The sequence below is a fragment of the Pichia kudriavzevii genome, chromosome 3 (genome assembly GCF_003054445.1).
Source record: "Pichia kudriavzevii chromosome 3, complete sequence".
NCBI lineage: Eukaryota > Fungi > Ascomycota > Pichiomycetes > Pichiales > Pichiaceae > Pichia > Pichia kudriavzevii.
The window spans coordinates 1,651,402-1,671,439 of NC_042508.1; the positions used below are offsets into that span (position 1 = coordinate 1,651,402).

At 38.0% G+C, this 20,038-nt stretch overlaps 12 protein-coding genes across 12 annotated transcripts; 7 read left to right on the forward strand and 5 right to left on the reverse strand.

Moving 5' to 3' along the window:
* Nucleotides 1-175: 175 nt before the first annotated feature.
* On the forward strand, nucleotides 176-2,098 carry C5L36_0C07530 (uncharacterized protein; the record flags this gene model as incomplete). Its single annotated transcript, XM_029466455.1, has 1 exon — nucleotides 176-2,098. The coding sequence occupies one exon, from the start codon at nucleotides 176-178 to the stop codon at nucleotides 2,096-2,098; it is 1,923 nt and encodes a 640-aa protein (XP_029322315.1).
* Nucleotides 2,099-2,518: 420 nt separating this feature from the next.
* On the reverse strand, nucleotides 2,519-3,325 carry C5L36_0C07540 (uncharacterized protein; the record flags this gene model as incomplete). The annotated part of the gene is made up of 1 exon (XM_029466456.1): nucleotides 2,519-3,325. One exon carries the CDS (start codon nucleotides 3,323-3,325, stop codon nucleotides 2,519-2,521), a length of 807 nt encoding a protein of 268 aa, XP_029322316.1.
* Nucleotides 3,326-5,037: 1,712 nt separating this feature from the next.
* On the forward strand, nucleotides 5,038-5,340 carry C5L36_0C07545 (uncharacterized protein; the record flags this gene model as incomplete). The annotated part of the gene is made up of 1 exon (XM_029466457.1): nucleotides 5,038-5,340. The coding sequence occupies one exon, from the start codon at nucleotides 5,038-5,040 to the stop codon at nucleotides 5,338-5,340; it is 303 nt and encodes a 100-aa protein (XP_029322317.1).
* A 1,056-nt stretch (nucleotides 5,341-6,396) lies between these two features.
* On the forward strand, nucleotides 6,397-8,439 carry C5L36_0C07550 (uncharacterized protein; the record flags this gene model as incomplete). Its single annotated transcript, XM_029466458.1, has 1 exon — nucleotides 6,397-8,439. One exon carries the CDS (start codon nucleotides 6,397-6,399, stop codon nucleotides 8,437-8,439), a length of 2,043 nt encoding a protein of 680 aa, XP_029322318.1.
* A 183-nt stretch (nucleotides 8,440-8,622) lies between these two features.
* C5L36_0C07560 (uncharacterized protein) lies at nucleotides 8,623-9,432 on the forward strand (the record flags this gene model as incomplete). Its single annotated transcript, XM_029466459.1, has 1 exon — nucleotides 8,623-9,432. One exon carries the CDS (start codon nucleotides 8,623-8,625, stop codon nucleotides 9,430-9,432), a length of 810 nt encoding a protein of 269 aa, XP_029322319.1.
* A 526-nt stretch (nucleotides 9,433-9,958) lies between these two features.
* C5L36_0C07570 (uncharacterized protein) lies at nucleotides 9,959-10,612 on the forward strand (the record flags this gene model as incomplete). Its single annotated transcript, XM_029466460.1, has 1 exon — nucleotides 9,959-10,612. The coding sequence occupies one exon, from the start codon at nucleotides 9,959-9,961 to the stop codon at nucleotides 10,610-10,612; it is 654 nt and encodes a 217-aa protein (XP_029322320.1).
* A 132-nt stretch (nucleotides 10,613-10,744) lies between these two features.
* Nucleotides 10,745-11,686, reverse strand: C5L36_0C07580 (uncharacterized protein; the record flags this gene model as incomplete). Its single annotated transcript, XM_029466461.1, has 1 exon — nucleotides 10,745-11,686. The coding sequence occupies one exon, from the start codon at nucleotides 11,684-11,686 to the stop codon at nucleotides 10,745-10,747; it is 942 nt and encodes a 313-aa protein (XP_029322321.1).
* A 273-nt stretch (nucleotides 11,687-11,959) lies between these two features.
* C5L36_0C07590 (uncharacterized protein) lies at nucleotides 11,960-14,026 on the forward strand (the record flags this gene model as incomplete). The annotated part of the gene is made up of 1 exon (XM_029466462.1): nucleotides 11,960-14,026. The coding sequence occupies one exon, from the start codon at nucleotides 11,960-11,962 to the stop codon at nucleotides 14,024-14,026; it is 2,067 nt and encodes a 688-aa protein (XP_029322322.1).
* A 71-nt stretch (nucleotides 14,027-14,097) lies between these two features.
* C5L36_0C07600 (uncharacterized protein) lies at nucleotides 14,098-14,671 on the reverse strand (the record flags this gene model as incomplete). Its single annotated transcript, XM_029466463.1, has 2 exons — nucleotides 14,098-14,518; nucleotides 14,643-14,671. 2 exons carry the CDS (start codon nucleotides 14,669-14,671, stop codon nucleotides 14,098-14,100), a joined length of 450 nt encoding a protein of 149 aa, XP_029322323.1.
* A 371-nt stretch (nucleotides 14,672-15,042) lies between these two features.
* Nucleotides 15,043-15,906, reverse strand: C5L36_0C07610 (uncharacterized protein; the record flags this gene model as incomplete). Its single annotated transcript, XM_029466464.1, has 1 exon — nucleotides 15,043-15,906. One exon carries the CDS (start codon nucleotides 15,904-15,906, stop codon nucleotides 15,043-15,045), a length of 864 nt encoding a protein of 287 aa, XP_029322324.1.
* A 1,070-nt stretch (nucleotides 15,907-16,976) lies between these two features.
* On the reverse strand, nucleotides 16,977-17,918 carry C5L36_0C07620 (uncharacterized protein; the record flags this gene model as incomplete). The annotated part of the gene is made up of 1 exon (XM_029466465.1): nucleotides 16,977-17,918. One exon carries the CDS (start codon nucleotides 17,916-17,918, stop codon nucleotides 16,977-16,979), a length of 942 nt encoding a protein of 313 aa, XP_029322325.1.
* Nucleotides 17,919-18,222: 304 nt separating this feature from the next.
* Nucleotides 18,223-19,857, forward strand: C5L36_0C07630 (uncharacterized protein; the record flags this gene model as incomplete). The annotated part of the gene is made up of 2 exons (XM_029466466.1): nucleotides 18,223-18,236; nucleotides 18,393-19,857. The coding sequence occupies 2 exons, from the start codon at nucleotides 18,223-18,225 to the stop codon at nucleotides 19,855-19,857; spliced, it is 1,479 nt and encodes a 492-aa protein (XP_029322326.1).
* Nucleotides 19,858-20,038: the final 181 nt, after the last annotated feature.

The following is a 20,038-nucleotide window of genomic DNA, read 5'->3' on the forward strand; positions in this document are numbered from 1 at the left end:
TTTTTTCAATTTTTTTTTTTTTATTCAAACTTTTCACTATCAATCATGTCATTGTAGAAACGGCTTGGATTTCTTCGTTTACTTTACGACTCTCCAATACAAGACTTTCTCTCTGTTTGATCCTTGTAGTTTCCTTTCTTTGATCTTTTTAAAAAGGTATAGGATCGTTTGTAATATGACTTCAAAGAGAACACCAACACAGACCATAAACGATACCATCACGCCAAAGAAGAAGATATCCATCAAACAAACCCCTGAAGAGGAAGCACAGGCTAAACAGTACTTCCAATCGCATGTCTTTGAAGACTCCTTCAGAGAACAGCTTACCAAGAATGTCAGGGAGTCCCAGCCTTATCGATGGGGGACCATCAAGAATTTGATAAACGACCAACTTCTGAGAAACGTCAGAAGTGAAATTATGTCCGAAATCGAATTCACAAAGAAGGAGACCGATATCTACAAGGTGTTCCAGTCCGGTGATTTGGCCAATCTCTCTGCCATGCCTCAAGACCTACTTGAGAGATTGCCTAGTCTCTACAAGTTAAGATCTGCAATTTACTCGGAATCGTTTCGTTCCTTTATCTCCGCCGTAACGGGCTGTGGTAAATTGAGTGGAATCAAAACAGATTTGTCAATCCAACTATACACAAAAGGATGCCACTTACTCACCCATGATGACGTTATTGGCTCCCGTAGAGTCTCATTCATCCTGTATATGCCAGACCCCGATTCACACTGGAAATCCCACTACGGTGGCGGCTTGCAACTCTTTGATTCGTTGGTTCCTAACGTGCCACAGTCTGATGTTCATTCAAAATTGAATCCTGCATTCAACCAAATAGCTTTTTTCCAAGTTCAGCCAGGCCTCTCGTTCCATGCCGTTGAAGAAGTCAAGGTCGACAGACAGAGACTCTCCTTACAAGGATGGTTCCATATCCCTCAAAAGGGTGAAGATGGCTACATACCTGGTGAACAGGAGAAAACTGAAAGCTTATCCACCTTACAAGCTTTGGAATCCAAAGAATTGAAGGAGTATGATTTCCCAAAACTTAGATTCACTTCTATCCCAGCCCCAATTTCCCTAAAAGGTAACGACAAGTTGACATTGAGTGACTTGGATAAGGAGTATCTAACAAAATTTATCAACCCCTCATTGCTAACATCTGAGTCCATTGCCAAATTAGGCGAAATATTCAATGAAGAGTCTGTTGTTGATATAATGTCCTTTCTGAATAAAGACTATGAGGGTGCATTTAAACAACTACTCAAAAACACGGAAATTAACGAGTTCCCCCCAATGCCAACACTTCAAACCCAAGTTGAAGAGGCATATCCTTGGAAATTGGCTATACCATGTCATAAGCAACGATATGTTTATATTGATGGCGCCAACGAGGAAGATATAAACACCCCAAAAAGTATCTCCCAAATCAACCAGGTCAAAGTTGACTCAACCAACGGTGTGAATTTTGAAATGAGTGCAAAGATCTTCAGATTAATGGATCAAATTCCTGACTCCAAATTTGATGAGGTTAAAAAAGAAAATCCTCATGCTGTCAGAAACTTGGAGATATCAGCAAAGTTGTGTGATTTGGCAGCTATGTTCAAATCGCAGTCATTCCACAAATGGATCACACTAATAACGCAGCTCAAGCTCGTCAAGAACCATACTCTAATCAGAAGGTTTAGACCTGGTTATGATTTTATCCTTGCTACTAATAATACCGGTGATGAAGAAAATGAGCCTAATATAATGGAAGGTGTGTTAGAATCAACACTGAACTTGACACCAACACAAGGATGGGAAACAGGTGAATGGGGAGGATATGAGTTGTGCCTGATTGACGATGACCATTCAGACAAGAAACTCGGAGATGACTTGCAAAAAGATGATGGATTAAATGAGGATGAAGCCGCAATATACAGAACAGCAGATCAAGATAGTGTTGTATATGAAAGTCAAGCATGTTGGAACAAGTTCTCCTTGATGTACAGAGACCCTAGTGTTATGAAATTCGTCAAATATGTCAGTTTTGAGGCACCAGGTTCAAGATGGGATATCAACTGTAGTTGGAAGTGCATTGATGAATCAGAATGAACCAAATAAGATAATGACTTCACGTTTTACTTTTACCTTATATAGATTAAAAGCCTTTGAAGTTTGCGTTATAACCGAGTCTTGATATATGCAGCGGTATTTTCTTCCCCTCTAAACTCCGTGCCTTGCCTTACCTAGGCAACCGTTAAAAGTTGCGCAATGTTCTCATCTAAAAGGAAAGGCATCCCAGTGCACAGCATCCTTTGATAGGACTTACATAAACTGGCAATTCTTTTCGCTTCAAAACTAGAAAGCATAGTCCGGTATGGCAGATGCACATTAATGCATGTAAATTCACTATTAAAGTTTCACTGATGTTACTGTAACAGAAACATGAAGATATAACGGTAAAAACTGATAAAAAAAATTAACAATGTGCTAAGAGAAAACAAAAGGGTATAAATATTGTAATAGTGGCATTTAACGGTTTGTACTTTGTAGCTGCTCAATAATCGCATCTTTTTTCTTACACTCTTCTTGCAAGAGCATAATATACTCGGTAACCATATCGAGAATCTCTGATTTGTTCAACTTCTTGAAACTTGTGTCATTGGATTGAGAAGAAGCTTTGTTCAGGTTATTTGTATTAATCTCAAACGCCACACCATCCTGGGACAACCACGGGACTAATTTCTGTAAGCTTGCAATCTTCGAATTGATGTTAATTCTGTACTTCTTCTCGATTTGATTGTGTGCCTTTCTCTGCGCAACACTCAGGGGCTTTTTGACTCTTTTCCGTGCAACCGATTTCCTTCTGACTAGTATAGGAGGTTTTTCGTTTTCAAGTTTAGTGATTTCTAAAGGACTAACAGGCTCTATATATTCATGGCTTCCCAGTAGATTATCACCACCACCAAGTGGACTACCCTTGTCAAAACTGGATGCAGGGTGGCCCATTCCCAAGGACGCAAGATCGGAATTTATTGATGACGTGGTAGATGAAAGCGTTGCAACGTGACTGTGATGGTGGTTGTGGTTGTTTTCAAATGTATAGTTGTGAAAGTCATTGTTTAAGTCCCACTTGCCCGCAAGGTAATCACACTCATTGCTATCACCAGTTTCATCGGTACCTAATAAAGTAGCAGAAGGATCAAAAATGGAATCCACTGAACTGATGCTGGAGGAATGGTCATTGGTTCTAAAACTTGTAGCAAAGTCTCCTAAAGATTCGAATCCATCCAATGTCATGCTTTGTTGATGCTTTTGATAGCTGTATTTATTTTCCATTGTTTTGTAACCTATTGTAAACAAAGGCCGATTCTAAAATGAACGTTTCTCTTTAAGAGTATTGAATTAGCAAAATCCTCGAGCTTCTTAAATTAGTGTCTAGCCAGTAGAGTCACCTTGAGATTGAGAGAGACTTTGACAAAACGGGAGGTGTTGAAAAAAGACAAATTTACATTAGGGTTACGTGGAAAGGTTTGTTTTGGGGGATGTGCCCTTTTAATAGACGGTTATCAGAAATTCTGCGCTATAATCTTGAGCTCTACACTTCTCCACTTGAAAACAAAGGAAACCATAGATTAGCGGGAAACTAGGCCCTGCCGAGACTTCCAGATGCATCAATCTGCATGCTTCCGCGGAAATAGGGCACTAGGTCTCGTTTAGCGCGAGGTTTAATACAGTAGGTATCCGAATATGCATGCAGGAATCGAAGATCATGCTGGGTTGCGTGAGGCAGACGTTACTTTTTTTTTCATGAGGTCATTGTCCATATTTTGAACTAGCGCAAATCCATTGGGGTAGAGTGATCTCGACTATTCGTCTATTTGCTACCTAAAGCTCTTGAATGAGATATTGTTCGGGTTGTAAGAGTTAACGCCATGGGCATAATGTTGCATAAAGAGAAAGTTTATTTTTTCTCAAGAGCAATAATCCAGTTTAACTTCCGAACCTATCCAACGCCATCACTGTTGTCTGTGGATTGTCATTTCCAAGTTGCATCCTGTGAGGACACAAAGTATGCTTTCTAATATTTAGGTTCCAGAATTTCGGTATGTTGCAGCAGACTTTCCCAGTTGAGAAGGCAGGCACTTACCAACCTAATAATTAAAATATACCTCATAGTAAGACTGGCAGTCTCAATGCTGGTGTTTGGCCATGGCGAAACTTCCATTACTGACGTACTTCAAATGAGGTGCTATGCAATAGCTGATTCTTACTTTATTTTATCTATAGTGGATATTTGAAGTTCTTTAATTTGGGATTCACAAGAATAAAAGACAGGCCACTTTGGTTTTGTATGTAGCAAAATTTGCCACCAAATCAAAGCCTCAGCTTTCTCATGAAAACATTTTTCTTCCACTCCAAATCTTTTTGTATCCATATGAGGTATTTATTATTTTTTTTAATGTCTCCCGATCTTGCTATGTGGGGATTTAATGGTACAAGTATACATTCTGGATCTTCCCTCCCTGTTGCAAAAGTTCCTTAGTACCCGAACACATTTGACGGGGTTTGCCTTCAATGTGGGGAAATAAGTCGGAAAGCCCAAAAATTTTATGAGTTCAGCTATTTGAATCGTTCAAATTGGTTGGCATGGCTGCATTTTTCTATTAATGGAAGTGCCAAGTCTGCGAGGAATAGGAGGTAGAACTTCCACCTTTTCATCAAGATGCTGAACGTACATCCGTTTTTCTTTCAAAAGTATAACAGCATCTTAGCCGGGACAAGGATTACGGTCCATCATAGTCGTACCTGCCCTACAATAACTGCACTATCCTGCGATAGCTCTACTCTTAGACAACATGCATACTATTCCACATTTGCTCTACTCATCAGCACCAGTTATACTCTTTCACGTTTGCTCTACTCGTCGACAACAGTTATACTATCCAACTCTAGCTTTAAAATCGAACATTAGTTCAACTGTCTAGAAATAGATGTAATATACCATAGAAACCCCTATTACTTGATAAGACTTAGATAACTCTACATTAATGACTCTAGCTCAACAGAACAACAGCATTTGTTTTGAGAACTGCTTTTATTTGGTCATACGCAAGATTGCTAACGTTCAAAAGATGATGGTCAAACGCCTAGTGTCACAAGTACCATATTTGGGAAGTTATGCTTATCTAGGTTGCTGTAGGAACGTTGCAATGTTTGGTTCTGGTCTAGATTATGGGCTTCTTATCCAAAATAGCAATGCAGTTCCCGAAACAAATGCAGCATCGTTTATCAATGACTTAGCTTATCTACTGTTATTCATTTGTTTTTTCAACCACAACTCAAGTTACTAACTTTTACAAATCCGTTCCGCTTGATAGTTGTTATGCAAAAGCTATCAAATGGAACATTTAAGTAGTCTAACCAAGAGCAATATTTTTGAGATCTTCAGCTGTGATACACTGCATTATTTTGTTTATTGTACAATACATCTGTTTAATGATAGTTTGAGAAATGTATCTCATGCTTACCAATATTTAGATCAATGGTTTGGGCGCCTGAAATAAGTGAAAACAATAGGGACCCAAGGCATTATTTAGAAAAGTAATACCTTTGATTGGATACCATTTGATACTCTTTTTGTGACCCTTCCGAGTTGAACCAACTATTCTAAGGTTTGTCATGTTTGTGGGCTGGTCCAGCCTATCATCGGTTTATTTAACCCATTGTTGGTTTTTAAGATGTGAACTACGGAGAACCTTTTTCAAATGAGCCCTTTATTTAGAGCTAAATAACTTCTAAAAAAGCTGAATTAAGTTGAACGGTTGCATGTGAAACTGATATGCTGAAGAAACATACCTTCCTAAAGTTTCTTATCATTTAAATGACTACAGAAAGCAAAATTCGACTACCCTAATAAACAAGGTATAAATCCACTTAGGGTTATTGCTTCAAACATCAGCTTTTATATACGACATTTTAGTTTGAGTATGGAGTGACTTCCAAAACAGAGTATTGTGTTTTACAAGTATTGACCCACTATCTACTTTGCTCCCACTTTTTCCTATAAAGTTTGAAAACTAAAATCACACATAGCTAAATTGAAAACGTAAGTGGTTAAATCAGAGGACGAACTTTCTGTTAAGTTCATCTAATCTATCTAATAGGCTTTTGTCATGTACGCAATGCAAGTCTGAACATATGGTAGAATATAGTAAGTAAAATACAAATACACTAAAAAATTAATCTCGGAAATAAAAAATTCTCCTTTGAGAGAGTCTTGTGAAATCTTCACCTTTAAACAGGCCGGGTAAGTTTTTTTTTCCTTTTTATTTTTTTTTTTTTCAGAATGACACTTAGACAATTTCTTCTGTAACTTGAATATTATTCAATCGAAGTTTAAGAAGTGCATGTTCTACAAAATTTCGAAAAAGTATATTGGCGTTGCAGCAACTTTAACTTCTACATTATACAAGAGAAATTTTACCAATAGCTTAGCAAAGAAAACATCTTATTCAGCCATAAATACCAGTAGTATGGACGCATTGACTCAGAATCTAAAGAAACTAGACTTGGTTGCACCACCTTCGATTGAAGGTTCTTTCCCCGAATCAAACACTGTTGATTTATGTAGAAATTACATCACCGAACAACTTTCTCATTTAGCAGGCGTGGATAAATCAATTATTTATCCAGCGCTAGAGTGGTGTCAAGTTTTGGAGAAAGGTGATTTGTTGTTACCTTTACCAAGATTGAGACTAAAGGGTAATTTGGATGAATTAGCCGTTGAATTAGCCGAAAAGTTCCCACTGGGTGGTTATATTGATCGTGTTGTTCCACAGGGTAAATTCTTGCAGTTTTACTTTAACCCTTCGTTCTTATTAAAATATGTCACCAAAGACGTCTTAACTAGAACTAGTGACTTTGGTTCTGCACCACTTGGTAAAAATAAGAAAGTTGTGATTGAGTTTTCATCTCCAAATATTGCGAAACCTTTCCACGCAGGACATTTAAGATCCACTATTATTGGTGGTTTCTTGGCTAATCTACACGAAAAGTTGGGCTGGGATGTTATCAGAATGAACTATCTTGGTGACTGGGGTAAGCAATTTGGTGTTTTGGCTGTTGGTTTTAATAAATACGGATCTGAGGCCGAGTTAGAAGCAAACCCAATCCAACATTTATTTGACGTTTACGTTAAAATCAACAATGATATTAAAGCTGAACAAGAAGCGGCTGAAGCAAAAGGCGAAACACTCGATCCAATCAATTCAATTGATGGTGAAGCAAGGGCTTTCTTCAAATCCATGGAAAATGGTGATGAAAATGCAATTGCCCTTTGGAAGAAATTCAGAGAACTGTCCATTGAAAAATACATTGACACATACGCAAGACTAAACATTAAATATGACGTTTATTCTGGTGAGTCACAAGTTTCTGCTGATGTTATGAAGGACGTATCAAAAACCTTATCTGAGAAGGGCATGATCACCGAAGATAGGGGTGCTTTGTTGATTGATTTCAAAAGTTTAGGTCAAAAGAAATTGGGTAAAGTTTTAGTCCAAAAAAGTGACGGTACCTCTTTGTATATCACCAGAGACTTGGGTGCTGCTATTGAAAGAAAGCAAAAGTACAACTTTGATAAGATGATCTACGTCATCGCAACCCAACAAGATCTACATGTCAAGCAATTTTTCACTGCTCTTGAGATGATGGGCAACAAATGGGCCAAAGATTTGGTCCATGTGAATTTTGGTATGGTTCTAGGTATGTCCACTAGAAAGGGTACTGTTGTTTTCCTTGATGATATTTTAGAGGCTGTCAAAGAAAAGATGCTTGAGATCATGAAGACCAATGAAGAAAAGTTTGCACAGGTTGAAGATCCAGAAAAAGTGGCAGATTTGGTTGGTATCTCTGCCGTGATGATTCAAGATATGCAAGCAAAGAGAATCAATAACTATGAGTTTGCATGGGAAAGAATGTTATCTTCTGAAGGTGATACCGGACCTTACTTGCAATATGCACATTCCAGATTGAGATCCATTCAAAGAAACGCAGGTGTTCCCGACGCTGAACTACTTGATGCAGATATGTCTTTAGAGACCTTGTGCGGCTCTATTGATAAGTTGAAGGAGCAAAACTTATCTGAAGAGGACTTTGAGAAGAAATCCAAATTATTAGAATCTCAGTTGGAGAAGACCAAGGCTCTAATTAGAATTATGGCTTCATACCCAGACACTTTGAGATACGCTTCAAAGAACTACGAGCCATCCACTGTTGTTACCTATCTTTTCAAATTAACCCATCAATTCTCCTCTACTTACAAAGTCTTACGTGTTCTAGGCGAAGAAAGAGAAATCATGATTGCAAGATTGGCATTGTTCTCAGCTGTCAGACAAATCTTACATAATGGTTTGGTGTTATTGGGTATCACTCCTGTCGAAAGAATGTAAGTTATTCTTACCATTCTAAGTAAATTTCCGAAAGTTGGGCTCTTTATACTATAATATCATGCACATAGATTTGTAGATTTATGCACTGTTTAGTAATATTACTAAAAAGTGCGTCTTTAATTAACAGAATGAAGACGCTATTTTTCCCCGTTTCAGCGACAACCCCGGCATTCGGAAAATGGCATGCACATGGATTTGTCAGTAATTTTCCAAGAACCAATTTATAAAGACCAAGTTTCCACTCTAGAATGGAATGATTTGACTCCTACAAACTGGAGAAGCACAAAGTACATACCTTTTCTTGGTTATTCCCTTCATACATCGAAACTTGTTTGCTGGCCACCTAGAGTCATGACATCAAATAATTCAGTTAAATTTACTCCAATTCCTGAGGCTTTAGAAGCCTTTAAAAACGGTGAATTCTTGGTTGTTATGGATGATGAAGACCGTGAAAATGAAGGCGACTTAATAATGGCTGCCGAACTAATGACTACAGAGAGGATGGCATTTCTGGTGAAGCACAGTTCTGGGTTTGTTTGTGTTCCTTTATCTACCGAACGAGCAGACGAGTTGAATCTACCATTCATGATCCCTGAAGACAAAATGACTGATAGACACGGTACCGCATATACCGTTACCGTCGATTACGCGGACGGTACTACAACAGGTATCAGTGCACATGATAGAGGCCTTACAGCGAAAATGTTAGGTACAAAATCGAGCAAAGCAGATGATTTCTTAAGACCTGGACATATCTGCCCCCTTAGGGCAAAACCTGGTTTGTTGAGGGAGCGTCCAGGGCATACCGAGGCTGCCGTTCAACTGTGTGAGTTGACGGGCTTGCAACCAGCAGGAGCTATCTGTGAGCTTGTAAGAGATGAAGATGGATTAATGATGCGTCTAGATGATTGCTGGAAGTTTGCTCAAAAATACAACATCAAAATCATCACAATTAAGGAATTACTTGAGTATTTGAATCAAACAACTGTGTGAAACAAGCACTCTTCTTTGCCTCGTGTAAATAAACAATAGACTATACTTTAAAATTTGCTGTACTGTAATTTATCCCTAAGTTTCACCTAAAAAGGTGCTTCTGTCCTCCCCCCTTGTTCGTCCCTATAGAAGTTAGGATCTTCGCTTGCAACATCTCACTAGCATGGGATAAAATCCATTCTCGCTGAAATACAGAGGCTTGATTTGTACTCTTGTCTATTATCTACGGAATACAGAAAAGAACAGCAATTTGATTGAGCATAGTGGACCGTAAGACGTTTATTTATATCAGTCAGTAGCTATGATTGTATCTGTGTAGCTACATCCCTATAGTGTCAAGCGTGTTGGTAATCTTGTTCTTCTGGAATCTTCTAGGGAATATGTGAAGGAAGGAATAGATATGGGTGAGTTTCAGCTAAGAATTTCTCTAGCAATTTTTGCAGCTTTATCGCAATCACGTTTTATTCGATAAAAGGACAACGTGCTTAGTTTCACTTGTAGAGCCAAACCGAGCTACAGGAAACAGATGAATAGACTCTTTGGAACAAAGAACAAGGCTCCTAAGCCCACCTTAGATGACGCCATTGGAAGCATCGATGGAAGAGTAGCCACTCTCGATGAAAAGATCAAAAAGGTAAATGCTGAGTTATCGGGATATCAATCCAAACTATCGAAAATGAGAGAAGGGGCTGGTAAATCGGCCTTAAAGCAACGTGCTATAAAATTATTACGCCAGCGTAAACAGCTAGAATCTCAGAGGGATCAGTTGATGTCACAGAGTTGGAACATATCACAGGCGCAAATGACTACGGAGAATCTCAAAAATACAATGATAACCGTCGATGCAATGCGTCAAACCAATAAAGAGCTACGTAAAACATATGGCAAGATTGATGTAGATAAACTGGAAGATCTACAAGATGAAATGATGGATCTCATTGAGCAATCAAACGATATACAGTCTGCATTGGGCCGTTCGTATGACGTTCCTGATGATATATCTGAAAGTGAGCTTGATGCGGAGTTGGAGGCACTAGGAGAAGAGCTTGAGCTTGAAGAGGAAATGGGACCGGAAGCCGTGCCTAGCTATTTGGATGCAACTCCTTCTGTAGAAATGCCTTCGTTGAACGAACAAGAACCTGCCAAGGAGGAGGTTCAAGATTCAGTTCCCGCACAGTGATTCTTTAACTGGAATAACTTTGCACGAGCATTGTTGTTATGATTTATAGTGTATTGTATACGATGCTTAATTATGCTTGTTTACTAGATACAGGAACCAAAAACACTCTTCGGTGTATAAACTTTTATAAAATCAAGCCTTTTCGGGGTTTCTCTTGAACGCCATTAAGTAATTGCCAATTTTTGGTGTTGCAGTATATATCCAGCCCACAGCTGGAAAATAAGCACATCCTCTAGAGTCAATAATTTCAAACTCCTCCATTTGCTCTGCAAAACTCCTGATCTCATCCTCCTTGATGTACTTGGAGTATGTGTGTGTTCCAGGTGGAACAATTTTCAAAATTGTCTCCCCCATAAATATCGTGGTAAACCAAGAGACAAAATCTCTGTTGATTGTGGACAAGAACAAATATCCCCCAGGTTTCACATGAGACAAAGCTTTACGCAACACGACTGATGGATATTCCACATGCTCCAGCATTTCCATGCACGTTACCAGGTCGTATTTCTCCTCCAATGGTATGTCATCTAAGGAACTCAACTTGTACTTTAGTTTACCTTCCAAAATAGGGTCCAGTTTCAAGTGCTCTTCTGCAACAGCTATAACTTCAGGTGTCATATCTATTCCAGTAACATCGTTCACATTCGGTAATCGTGCAAGGGACTCGCATAATAGACCACCACCACAACCAATGTCGAGACATGACAGCTTTTTATCGTTGAAGATCTTAAGAGTTGCTTTATCCAATTCTTGATCAATCTGGTTGGAAATTTCTGAAGGTAGTAAATTTTGATGGCTCCATCCGGGAACGAACACTTTTTCATCTTCATTCTGAACACCTTCGTTGACTTTAATGTGGGACCGAATGTTGTCAACTATAAAATCCATTCTCAAAAGATTCATCTTATGTAGGACTCTCTGTGGCCCATAGCTATCCCACCAAGTGTCCGCAAGTTGTTTAAAATGCTCCTTTTCTGAAGGTGTGATTGCTGTATGGTTGACTCTCTCTCCATTGAAAGCTAAAGCGGATGTTCTAAACAGCCTGATATTTCTAAACTGGGTAACCCTTCTCATTATGCAGCAAAGCGTACGTTACACAAAGTCATAAATAGAGCTATGGAGCCTTAAAGAAAGCTGGTCAGGCTGAACCTTGTCTGCCTGTAAGTAGGAGTCTCTGTGAAAACCACGGCGCGTTTTAGAGTTCGCTTTTACAGAGTCTCAGAAATATAATTCTTCTCACATGAATCTGCAATGCTGTTCACGATTAGTTTGGAATCTATGTATACATCTATATATATATATATACGCATACTCTTGTCAGATAATTGACTCTACTTTTGTTGAAACATGCCTTCTGATAATAGTAGCTCTGAGAGTGAACCTGAATTCGAAAGTATAATTGCTACTAGGGCACGTAGATCAAATGCAGGGTCAAGACTTCGCCAATTATTAGATTTAGAAGAAACCAATGCTGGCACTGTACCATCAAACGATGATGACGAAAATGTGAATCTTTTATTTGAGGAAGATGAAGATGATAGAGAGTTTCAAATTTCGGGTAGTGATGAGGACAACGATGAAGGAACAAACAGTGAGAGTGAGAAACCAAGAAGGAAAGAGGATATGTCTGCTATCAAAAGCCGTGCAATAGAGAAAAAAAACTATGGGAGTAGTAGAATTGAAACGAATGGCATTGATAATGATAATGATCTTATTAGTGGTGGTAAATTTGATGTCAATAGTGACGATGATAATGATGAAGCAAGGGTAAACTCCGACGAAATGCTTTCTGAGTCTGATATGAGCTCCTCAGACACCGATGAAGAAGAAGGGGAACGGGAATTACAGAAGCAGGAACGTTTAAGAAAACGACGTAAAAATCAACAAGGCATACCAGGAATATTGAAGAAGACAAAGACTGCGGCTTCCACTAAGCCTAAGAAATTCATAAAAGAAGTAGAGCCTGCAAAATCACACAAGAACACCTTATTCCAAAATGTTCCTATTGCACCAACTCAAAGAAGACATTCATCGCGTACGGCGACCATCAAGAACAGTATAGCCACCCACAAAAAAATGGAGAAAGAGTATGAAAGACTTCAAACTTTGGAACCGGTGCAAAAGAAAGAATATGTTGAGAAAACATTGGAAGAGAGACTGGAAGAAGCTAAAATTACAGAGATTGAAAATACACAGTCCTTGAAAAACTTTTATCAGCAAGAAATTCAAAAGAAGAAGAGACAAAGAGATATGTTAAATGCGAGGAAGTTGAAAATGAGTAACTTCATACGATTTTGGTCAACGGGGGTGTATATAACTCCTGCCGATGAAATTGCGGAAATTGAGGAACGAAAGAGAATCTTACAGGAGGAAGAAGAAAAGAAGGCTAAGCGAAAATTAATGTATTTGAAACGTAAACAAGCAAGATTAGGCATCAGGCCAGAAAATACTCAAACTATAGAAAAAGAATCAGGAGGAGAACAAAAATCACAGCTGAGTGAAGAACATAATAGAGATATTGAAGATAAAAAAACCGAAAGCGTGCCAATTGATGCCACTACTAATCTTCTCAATCAGAACCATACCGCAGAGGAGGAAAAGCTGTCGCATGATACAGTAGCTACCGCTGAGAACGCACCCAGGGGAGATATTAAGACGGTCAACTTTAAAGAAAATGTTGAGGTTATGGAGGACGGTGATTTAGAAAAGACTGAGAATGTTGCCGAATGCGATAAGCAAGAAAAGAAATTTGAAGATCCAGCAGTTGATGGAACGAATCTTCAAGAGGGAATTGATTCAAACGATAACGAAACAGTATATGAAGGTCCTGCAAGACGTGTGGTTAGAGATTATATAATATTTGAGGAGTTTGATGAAAATCTTTCTTCAGATAAAATAAAAGTGTTACTTTTAGGGCAGCAATCATTACTAACGGGTACTCGCCGGGATCCGAATTGTGAAACTGTTTACCTAATCAAGCAAGATGAATCTTCAAACATTGATTTACAGAAAATTCAATCAGCACGTGCTGAATCATTCAAATCCCTACTCTCGTTACCTAGGTTTGGTGAAAGAATAGCCTTGGATACCCATGATGATGATTCCAATAAAGACGACAATGAAGAAGTAAAAATACACACACCAGCACCAGTTGGTATTCATTTACCCAATGGTGAAAAGAAGATGTGCTTAACAAGCGGGGAACCTTCAGTTTACTATGATCCTACGAATGGTGTACCATACTCTACAGTTGAAGACTTCAAGATCATTAAGGCCATAGTTGATGGCGATTATAACTGGTTGCAATTGGACAACGGTGGAATAAACTCAAGATTTGCAGGAGGTGTTGGATGTTATATCAGTAAAAAGAATCAGCGACATGCAAAAGGCGTCCCCGAAGGATTTGATAGTTAATTGATGTTTAATTTTTTTACCATGTTTAGTCTATTACCAGTTGTAAAAACAATGATATATCTATTTAATATTTAGTCTGTATTATGCTTAACCTGAGTTTCATTAGCAACCAGTAAGTCAGGTTGAAACTTCAGAAAAACTTCATTAACAGCAACAGGCAGAAAATGTTTCTTGATCAAATCCTTGTTGTCAGACTTGGATGTACGAATATCAAAAACAAAATCAGATTCATCGTAATCATGTTCAAATTCAGGTAAAACAACGGTAACTTCCTCTTCTTCCTCGCCAGTCGTGACATTTACAACGAACTCAATCTTCAACTCAAAAAGGCACTTCACCTTACCTTTTCTTTGAGTGACATCACAATCACCTGAAAGTGACTTGACTGACTTTACAGAAATTGTTGAATCATCTGCAGGAACAGAAAGCTTTGGTAAGTTTTCATTGAAGTAATTCTTTGCCCAAGGAATACAATTTCTCTCAACCCAGTGCCTAAACAAACATATCAGATAGTGAACAGTTAGTATTTCGTTCGATCGTAACTAACAAATATCAGATAATGAGTGTCCGAAAATGAGTGACACAAGCGTTCAAGATTAACTGCAATTATACATACCAGTTGTTTGGATTATGTACTGTTGTCATTATATTAGCTGTCTTAAAACCTTTTTATTGATAAATAGAGGAGTAATAAAACTCAACTTACAGGAGAGATGAGGCGGAATAAATAAATCTGTAGAAATCTCAGAGAAAAATTATCGTGTGGCAATAAAATTCGATTGCTTTCCTAAAGTTCTCTCTTTTCTGGGGGGTTCACTATAAACTTCTGGAATTCAATCAGTACTAGAGATTAAATAGCTCTTCATGTGCTGGTCCCTTTGTATTTATTATGAGGTGACATTATCCTGAATAAAGGGTGTTGTAGAAGGTCAAAGACTGACAGTTTTGCATATTTTTTGAGTTTTGGCGATTCTAGAAAATTCCATTTTAGTCTGAAGAGAATATCCTCAACAATACTACCTCTCCCACAACGAATAGCTTAAAAACATCAGCAATGTATTGGCAAACCCAGCTCTGGAAGTCGGAGTATGAAGCTTGCAGATGTTGAAAGAACACATGTTCTCAGTATCCATCCAAAGAAATAGAAATGGGGTATTTTCATCTTGAATGTAGATGGTGAACAATGGTTTATCTAGCTCGGATTTTGGCCTTGATAGTCTTTGTTCCTTAATTTTTGAGTGGATTTCCCGTACTTTTGATAGTCTGATATTAGAAGGGGATATAACTAGCATAAAAGGAGACAACGTTATTCCTGATTTGATTAAATACTGAAATATTACGGTTTTAATCAACTCCAATTTATCCACCTTCGTGCCCCTTAATTTACAAGGCAAATCATAGAAACTTAGCCACGCCAAAAATTCAAAACTTTGGTCTCTCATTGAAAGTGTATTGATATTAACTAGCTTTTCGGTCGTTGACGATGATGGGAAAGCAATAGGAAGAATATCTTCCCTAAATTTTTTAAACTTCAGCTTAGTTTGATGGGAGCTGTGGCCATCAGCTACTGCATTTATTAGCTTCAACCATGACTTTGGTAAACAGATGATTATATTATGAGCCCTTCTTAGATTAGGATTGATTCTGAGCCTTATTTCAACTTTCAATAGCTCCGTGCTTGAATACTGGAGACTATGAATATCAGAAAACAACGTCAATTTTTGCTTTTTATTGGTAGGAGAAGACGCTATACAGGTATCGGAATCCATACTAACAATTGTATTGCGACATATAATAAGGTAGAGTATGAATAGGAAGGTTAAGATGCAGAGTTTTAGAATAAGGTCTGGTGAAGGCTCAGTTATACAGTCTCGCAACATCTTCTAAGAAATTGGCAACATTGCCTGTACAAGCAAATTTTGTCACAATATAATAATATTTTATACTTTTGCTATTTTGTTTGATTTATGCTGATCAACGCTTAGATGTCGAAAAGCGATATGGCAATTGGTATCATATAGTTTTAAGTACTTCTCCAGAACTTTTGAGAACAGATAAATGGTTTAAGCCCTCTGAAAATCGGTCTTACTTAGTTGGAATCCAAAACTATCATTAATCTTAGATTTTCAAGGCTTTTTAATACATTATGGAACTTTATCTTTACAAGAAGAGAGTGTAGCTTAAATCAAATACTCAAAATTGATTGTTCATGCGAGTTTCACAAAAAAAAACAAAAGGTATACATGTGGATCCAAATATGTATACACCAACTTTACCAAGCACTCAACTGAATTAAAGTGCGTTAATAAAGCCATTTATGTGATTTTTGACATATTTCCAATAATTTTATAGGTATTCTATATGATACTGAATATTTACCTCTTTTTGCTATTTAGGGTTGAGATTTCACAACGTCAAATAACTCTTTCTCTGAATCCCAACAAGCAGATTAATATTTGTGTCTGAATGATTCAATATCCCAAACCCTCCCGAAACCGGTCATTATCGTGCGCTGTGCAACTATACTTGATTTTCAGATTGGATATAGGCGTAGCAGATGTTTAATGAACATAAACAGTCCCTTTTCGACTGAAAAGAGTTCAAGTAAAATTTCGCTTTGTGTATTATTAGTAGATGACAAGTACACAGGCAAGTACTAGAATACTTATTACTTTAAGACTCCAAAGCTTTGTCATAGTATAACAACAAAATTATTGAAGAAGATATGGTAAGTTTCCCCGAGCTTTTTGGGAGACTAAATTAAAGGTTTTTCAACCTTAAAAGAAAACTGTTCGATAACAAAAGTGATATTACGTATGTTGAGCGTCCAGGAATAGTTTTCTGTGATTAAGAACCAAACACCCCTTCCTTTAAAATTTCCACCTCAAAACTGTGAAGTGCTTATGAGAGGTGTCTATGACCATGTATATATCCGATGCGTTTACACAAATCACGCATTCTTTTCCACAAAATGGACAAGATCTTCGATGGCTTTGTTTCGAACTGCGGGTATGTCCATGGTGATACAATGTTTACCCTCTGGATATGTTATCAACGCCTTATTTTTCATATCTGGGAGTGAGTTAAGCGAATCGATGAATTTCTTGCTACCAAAAAGATCACAAATATGATCGTCTTCACCTTGACAAATTAATAGAGGGACATTTCTATCAATTTGAGTGTAGATCTCAGGAGATAGCAGCTTTCTTCCCCTCAAAATGAAATCTCTGGTTTCAACGAAAGCGCCATCTAAACCTTCTGGGTTAGTAATACTATTCAAGTACTCGAGATACACCGGATCGGCAGTCATGAACTCTGCCCTTAATGGACTTTTGACTCTTTTGTACCTGCCAAACTTAAAACTACATATAGCTCTGACAACAAGTTCAACAAAAATACCGGGATAAGTATCTTTATGAAGCAAGATCAAAGGATCAGTAGCTGAAAATGATTTAATTTCAGTCTTATATTTTCCGTGACAAGCATAATTTAGGGTTAGCCCACCACCCATCGAATGACCCATGAGATGCAATTTTGGAGGAAGGTTTTTCTTCTTTAAATGACTAACATTATACTCGATTATGTCATCGATACCCTTATAGGCATAATAATCATCACTAACACCTTTTTCGTCATTGACCAACCTGGTTTCACCTTCACCTCTCTGGTAAAAATAGAAAAAATCAAAACCTGTCTTAGCAACCTTTTCAGCCAATTCATATATGAATTCATGCCTATCACGGTATCCGTGAATATAAATTACTCGACCTTTCCAATTATCCTTGGATGCATTCCAAGTATATGTACGGAAGACACAATCGTCGAGAGTAAGGTCCGTCTCCACAGGAGCTATTTCTTTACATGTGTAAGGAAGTGGAATGGTTGTTGTCATTGCTGATGTAAATCCCAAATATAACGTCTTTTTTTTTGTTTGATTAATCAGCTGTAGCTAAAAGATCTATAGAAGGAGGGGATCATTGAGAAGGGTCGCCGCACGTCAGAGGTCCGAAAAAAACAGACTAGTGGTAGTTGAGAAAAAAAGCGTTTAAAAGGAGCGCAGACGCCGATGATAGTATTTAAAAGAAGGCAGGGCCAGCTATTAAGGTTTCACTTGGATACACCTCTTTTAATAACGTTTGGGCAGCTGTTTATATATTCTGAACTACACTACACAAATCTAATTTTCAATTTACAGAATGTCTGAAGCTATGTACGTATTCTATGGAAAATGGAAAAGGCTAGGATAGGATAGGTAAATTTAAATTGACATATCACAATTGAATATACTCGATCTATTTTATTGCTGATAGAGATTCAACTACTAACATGCTTAATTGAAATATTTGTTGTTTTTCTTCTAATATAGTGGTGATTTTGGTCTAATCGGTTTGGCCGTTATGGGTCAAAACTTGATTCTTAATGCAGCAGATCATGGTTTTACTGTTGTTGCATACAACAGAACTGTCTCTAAAGTTGACCATTTCCTTCAAAATGAAGCAAAGGGTAAATCCATTATTGGTGCACACTCCATTGAAGAATTATGTGCTAAGTTGAAGAAACCAAGAAGAATTATGTTGTTAGTCAAGGCAGGTAATCCAGTTGATCAATTCATTGAACAATTGTTACCTCATTTAGATGAAGGCGATATCATTATTGACGGTGGTAACTCTCACTTCCCTGACTCCAACAGAAGATACGAGGAATTAAAGAAGAAGGGTATCCTCTTTGTCGGTTCTGGTGTTTCTGGTGGTGAAGAAGGTGCAAGATATGGTCCTTCTTTGATGCCTGGTGGTGCAAAGGAAGCATGGCCTCATATTAAGGACATCTTCCAATCTATCTCTGCAAAGGCCGATGGTGAGCCATGTTGTGATTGGGTTGGTGATGCAGGTGCAGGTCATTACGTTAAGATGGTCCACAATGGTATCGAGTATGGTGATATGCAGTTGATCTGTGAAGCTTACGATTTGATGAAGAGAGTTGGTGGTTTAACTGACAAGGAAATATCTGATGTTTTCGGTGAATGGAACGAGGGTGTTCTCGATTCTTTCTTAGTTGAAATTACCAGAGATATCTTAGCTTTCAACGATAAGGATGGTACCCCATTAGTTGAAAAGATCTTAGATACTGCCGGACAGAAGGGTACTGGTAAATGGACTGCAATAAATGCTTTAGACTTGGGTATGCCAGTCACTTTAATTGGTGAAGCTGTTTTTGCGAGATGTTTATCCGCTTTGAAGCCAGAAAGAGAGAGAGCTTCTGAAATCTTAAACGGTCCGGAAGTTGAACAAGTTTCTGCTGAAGGTAGAGCACAATTTATTGCAGATTTGATGCAAGCTTTATATGCATCAAAGATTATTTCTTACGCACAAGGTTTCATGTTAATCAGAGAAGCAGCAAAGGAATACAACTGGAAATTAAACTTCCCTTCTATTGCACTTATGTGGAGAGGTGGTTGTATTATCAGGTCTGTTTTCTTGGCTGAAATTACTGCAGCTTATAGGGAAAACCCTGACTTAGAGAACTTACTATTCAACAAGTTCTTCCAAGATGCTATTCATAAGGCACAGTCTGGTTGGAGAAAGACTGTTGCATTAGCTGTTACCCAAGGTATTCCAACTCCAGCATTCTCTACTGCATTGTCTTTCTACGATGGTTACAGATCCAAGAAGTTACCAGCTAACTTGTTGCAAGCCCAAAGGGATTACTTCGGTGCTCACACTTTCCAAATTTTACCTGAATGTGCAGATGACGAAAAGAAGGTTGGTGATTACATCCATGTCAACTGGACTGGTAAGGGTGGTAATGTTTCTGCTAGTACTTACGATGCTTAGTTGATATTTCTATGTTTTGAGTTCTGCTCGACTGTCAATGCATCACGAGCACCCCTCCATCAAAATATGTATTTATCTCTTTATCTCTTCCTCTCTAATTGTTTATCTCTCTTTGTCAAGTAAGATCCGTTAACGTTTATTCACAACTATCTTCTTATAGACGCGTCGCTTACGTATATTT